This window comes from Colobus angolensis, unplaced genomic scaffold (genome assembly GCF_000951035.1).
Source record: "Colobus angolensis palliatus isolate OR3802 unplaced genomic scaffold, Cang.pa_1.0 Scaffold15, whole genome shotgun sequence".
Lineage (NCBI taxonomy): Eukaryota > Metazoa > Chordata > Mammalia > Primates > Cercopithecidae > Colobus > Colobus angolensis.
Window position 1 is genome coordinate 16,068,647 of NW_012114599.1, and position 4,465 is coordinate 16,073,111.

A 4,465-nucleotide genomic window follows, 5' to 3' on the forward strand; every position below is an offset into this window, starting at 1 on the left:
TGAGCTGACACAGATATTAAGGGAACCAAAACGCCATCATGCCTACCACACTTTAGCACTTCAAGAATAAATGAAGTTATAAATCAAGTCCATCTCACCGTTAGTCACATAGACACACTCTCTGCTCATTTCCCCAGCCCCTAAGTGTATGGTAGCCACCCCTAAGGATGGCTATACTCAGTAGCTGAAAAAATGCCTCCCATTGGTTCTCTGACCATTAAACAAGAGTCTTTCTGGTGGAAAGGCACAGAATAAGCCTCTGAAACTGCCACCTTGACCTTTGGCTTCACCCTCTGGGAGGTTCTTCGTTTTCCATCACCCTCCTTAGCCACACTTGAAGTGGAATTGGATAGAAGCTCCTCCTTAGTACTGAGAAGCTTTCTCAGGCTACTTCCTGCCCATAGCAGGTTGACGACCCAGGGTCATTGTTAGGTCTCAGTTAGTCATGGGCTTCTTGTTGACCATGTGGTTCCTTTGCCAGATCACTACTTTATTTTTTAAACTTTTTATGTATTTCGCTTTTTTTTTTTTTTTGAGATGAAGTCACTCTTGTTGCCCAGGCTGGAGTGCAATGGCACTATCTCGGCTCACTGCAATCTCTGCCTCCCAGGTTCAAGCGATTCTCCTGCCTCAGCCTCGCGAGTAGCTGGAACTACAGGCACCTGGCTAATTTTGCATTTTCAGTAGACACGGGGTTTCACCACATTGGCCAGGCTGGTCTTGAACTCCTAACCTCAGGTGATCTGCCCGCCTTGGCCTCCCAAAGTGCTGGGATTACAGGCATGAGCCACCACCCCTGGCCTATGTATTTATTTTTATTAGAGACAGGGTCTTGTCCTATCACCCAGGCTGGAGTACAGCAACACAATCTTGGCTCACTGCAGCCTCGACCTTCTGGGCTAAAGCAATCCTCCCACCTCAGCCTCCCATGTAGCTAGAACTACAGGGGTACCCACCATGGACAGCTTTTTGGATGAGGCACAGGGATGGATCTTTCTGTGTTGCCCAGGCTTGTTTCAAACTCCTGGGCTCAGGTAATTCTCCTTGAGGGATTGCTCGAAGTTGGATTACAGGTGTGAGCCACTATGCCCAGCTTATCAACTGCTTTAAACAGGCCCCTTATGTTTATGTTCTGACTCCTGTCAGTTCTATATCCCTAGTTTTTACTTTTCTCCTCAGACAGGGTACTCAGAATGCCTACGTATTTGCTCTCTTACATTCAAAATGCTCTCTCACAAATTAATTGTGTATACCTGCTCTTTATAAGGCCGCAAAGGGGTTACCTTACATTTAATCTCTTTTTTCTGAGTCACTAAAGGTATTTATTTACTGGGCTGGACAAATTTGGCCAGATGCTTACTCTGAAACATCTTATTTCATTCAGCTACTGAAGCCACAAGGAAATCAAATGGCACGCTATCTGCCGTCTGCACTTGGCCCGTCTACCGGCGTCCTGAAGACGGGAGCGCAAGAATTCTCCCTTTCTCCGTGACCCGCAAGCTAAGGCTAGCACATGCCGGCACCCTACGAAGAGCCACTCGATCTCCTGTCTGGGATGCAAAGACTCGGCTTCACAGCCGACTCCACCCGAGTCCCGAGACTCTCCAAGCTCCTTCCCGGCCCGCCTCGCCCCCTACATTCGCACATGCGTACGCCCAATAAAAAGAGCCGAGAGCGCTCCCCCTCGCGTGGTCCCCACGCCCAGCTGCCACGCAGCCGGTCCTCCTGCCCTTCTTTGGGCGGCTGGCCTCACTATGCAGTAACGCGCATGTGCAAAACTGCGGGCCCTGCAATTCTGTAGCGGGCAGGGGTGGGGCGGCCGGTGGGACAAAGCGTCTTGCGCACGCTCCGGACATGCGCAGTGCGGGAACTGAGGCGCCAGCTGTCGATTTGGAAGTTCCGGGGAAGTCGCGCATGCGCGAGTGTACGCGTTGCCGGCGAAGAGGGGAGCCTGGCGACTCGGAAATTTGAATACCACAGTAGCATGGAGTGTGACCTCATGGAGACTGACATCTTGGAGTCGTTGGAAGATCTAGGGTAAGACTGTCAGGGCACGGGTCTCCCAAGGCCCAGGCTGCCGGCCCCCTGGGAACACCTCCTGCGCCCCAGTCTGAGACACCTGCCTCTCCACGCCGCACCCCGTGGCTCTTGGCTGTTGCTTGCCTTTGGCCCCGGCACCCCCAATGCCACGTCCACTGTCTGCACTGCTAGCTCGGGGTCCTCCAATTCCAACACCCCTGGGCCTGCCCGGTGCTCCCTGCAGCCGAGCTACCCGCAGCGTTTGTCAGTCATGCGTGTCATTGTCTGGGCTCTGGTTCTCGCCACCCCCACTCCCCGAGCTTCTCTCTTCGCTTCATCCTCCTGCCCGCCCTCTTAACCCCTCAACTCTAAAGGTTGCCAAAGTTTATTCTGCTTTGCTACTTGTTCTCCGTATTTCCTGCTCCCATCTTGAGCCCCTACTCCTACCCCACCCCACTTTTCTCAAAATTTCTCCTTTGCCCAGTCATCTCTGCATGCACCCAGGCTTCCCTAAGCCACTTGTATGGGCTCTGCATCTGTTCCGCTAACCAGCTCACTTATGCATCTAACCTCTCACCACGTCCCTGGGAACCACCAGCAGTTTGCCTTGAGTCTGTGATACTCTACCTCGTTGAGCCCCTTTAGACCAGGGTCGTCTTCACCCACGAAGAACCTGCATATTTGTTTTGCATTTTGTCTCTCCTCCTCCTGATAGTTATTCGACCATAATTCATCAGTATCTAGAAACTGGAAATAGGGTTTGTTATCTCACTGGGTCACCCAGATCAGTGTACTCTTATTAAACTTGAGAACGTGGACCCTCTTGGGCTAAATGTGGTTCCAGAAACAAATTGTATGGTTAGATATTTACCTACAGGTACGGTATCAAAACAAAGTACAGATTTAGCTAGCTGTATTTCTAAGTAACAAGTTCTTTATCAAAACTTTCTATTAGATTTTTCCATGACAAGGAAACTTTTCAGAGAAACCTTTCTTTAGGAAGAAACACCTTGAGGATTCCCGAAGTCTGCCTATTTGAATAATTTAGTACCCTAGTAGAAATTTTTAGGAATGGAAGTAGTCGTGCTTATCATCTGTCTTTGTCAGAGTGAAATAGCATTGTTCTTTTCTTGGAAACTTGCTCTGAATTTTCGTAAATATTCCAGACTTTAGGGGGCTTCTTTCTTTCATTAGGGCATATGTTAAAGTCATTCCGCACAATAGTCTCTGTAGTTGACATCTCAGACTAAATTGCTTGTTCACACATGAAACCATTCATTCATTAGGACTTTTTAAGGAACAGTTGCTTTGTGGCAGTGTTGGGCACTTACGGTACAAGGTGAGGTGGAAAAGGGTTTCACAGGATACTGGGAAAATACACTGTGAGGAGCCCTGAGGAGGGTCCCTTTACTGGGAAAGGAAATGCAGTCCTAGAAGTTTATTTCTGGAATAAATGACACTATAGTACTGAAGGAGGAGTGGCATGAAAGGAAGGGGGTAGACCTTATTAAATGTAGTCTTTCCGCATGGATGGTAGTCACTTAAGAATTGGCCACAGATGCTGTTTCTTCCCATTATTGTCTTTTTTTAAACTTTTGCACTCCTTTTTTAAACTTTTTATTCTTTTGGGTACTATACAAGTAATTGTTACTGTAGTAATTGTAATCACATAACTTACTTGAGATGGATTGTAATGTAAACCATGGATTTTCTGAAAACTGTTATAAATTTTCACCTTAACTACTTAGTTTGATGGCATTCAAACATTAAAAGTCAGCCTTAATTAATTGAAATGTACCTTTAAAGGATTCACTGAGAAATATTAGAATTAAATGACTCCCTTTTCTATTTATTTATTTATTTATGAAGAGATGAGGTCTCGCTCTGGTGACCAGGCTGGTCTTGAACTCCTGGGCTCAAGTGATCCCCCCACCTCAGGCTCCAGAGTAGCTGGGACTGCAGGTGTATGCCACTGATCCTGGCAAATGACTGTCTTTTATCTCTTACCTGGCACACAGTAGGAATTCAGTAACTACTTGTTGAATAAACTAATGAAGTCAAAATGTGAAACACAAGGAGAAACTTCTAGGCCTAGTCTTTTGATTCCAGTGTCTAATAATATGCAGTTTATAAATCTAGATGCCAGACTACATGTGATCTCATTTTTTTGGTGTATGATTTGTTTTCATTCTGTTGCATATATTGTATAAACCTGTAATCATATTTTAAAGAGATTGAGAACTGTCATTTCTCTAACATACCTGTAGTTCTAAACATTATACTATCTTTTTTTTTTTTTTGAGACAGAGTCTCGCTCTGTAGCCCAGGCTGGATCCAGTGCAGTAGCGTGATCTTGGATCACTGCAAGCTCTGCCTCCCGGGTTCACGCCATTCTCCTGCCTCAGCCTCCCGAGTAGCTGGGACTACAGGCGCCTGCCACCACGCC

The 4,465-nt window shown here is 47.0% G+C and overlaps 1 protein-coding gene across 2 annotated transcripts in view; it reads left to right on the forward strand.

Annotated features, from left to right (window-relative positions):
* The first annotated feature begins 1,843 nt into the window (after positions 1–1,843).
* The window catches only part of FAM98A (family with sequence similarity 98, member A), a 15,580-nt gene continuing 12,958 nt past the window's right edge, over positions 1,844–4,465 (forward strand). Inside the window, exon 1 of one of the 2 annotated variants that reach the window (XM_011935987.1) lies at positions 1,844–2,037. Coding sequence is in view for 1 of the 2 variants with exons in the window: in XM_011935986.1 (XP_011791376.1) it covers positions 1,985–2,037 (53 nt within the window). In the remaining variant the exon portion in view is untranslated. The remainder of the gene's footprint in view (positions 2,038–4,465) is intronic. The other variant, XM_011935986.1, reaches the window with a different exon arrangement.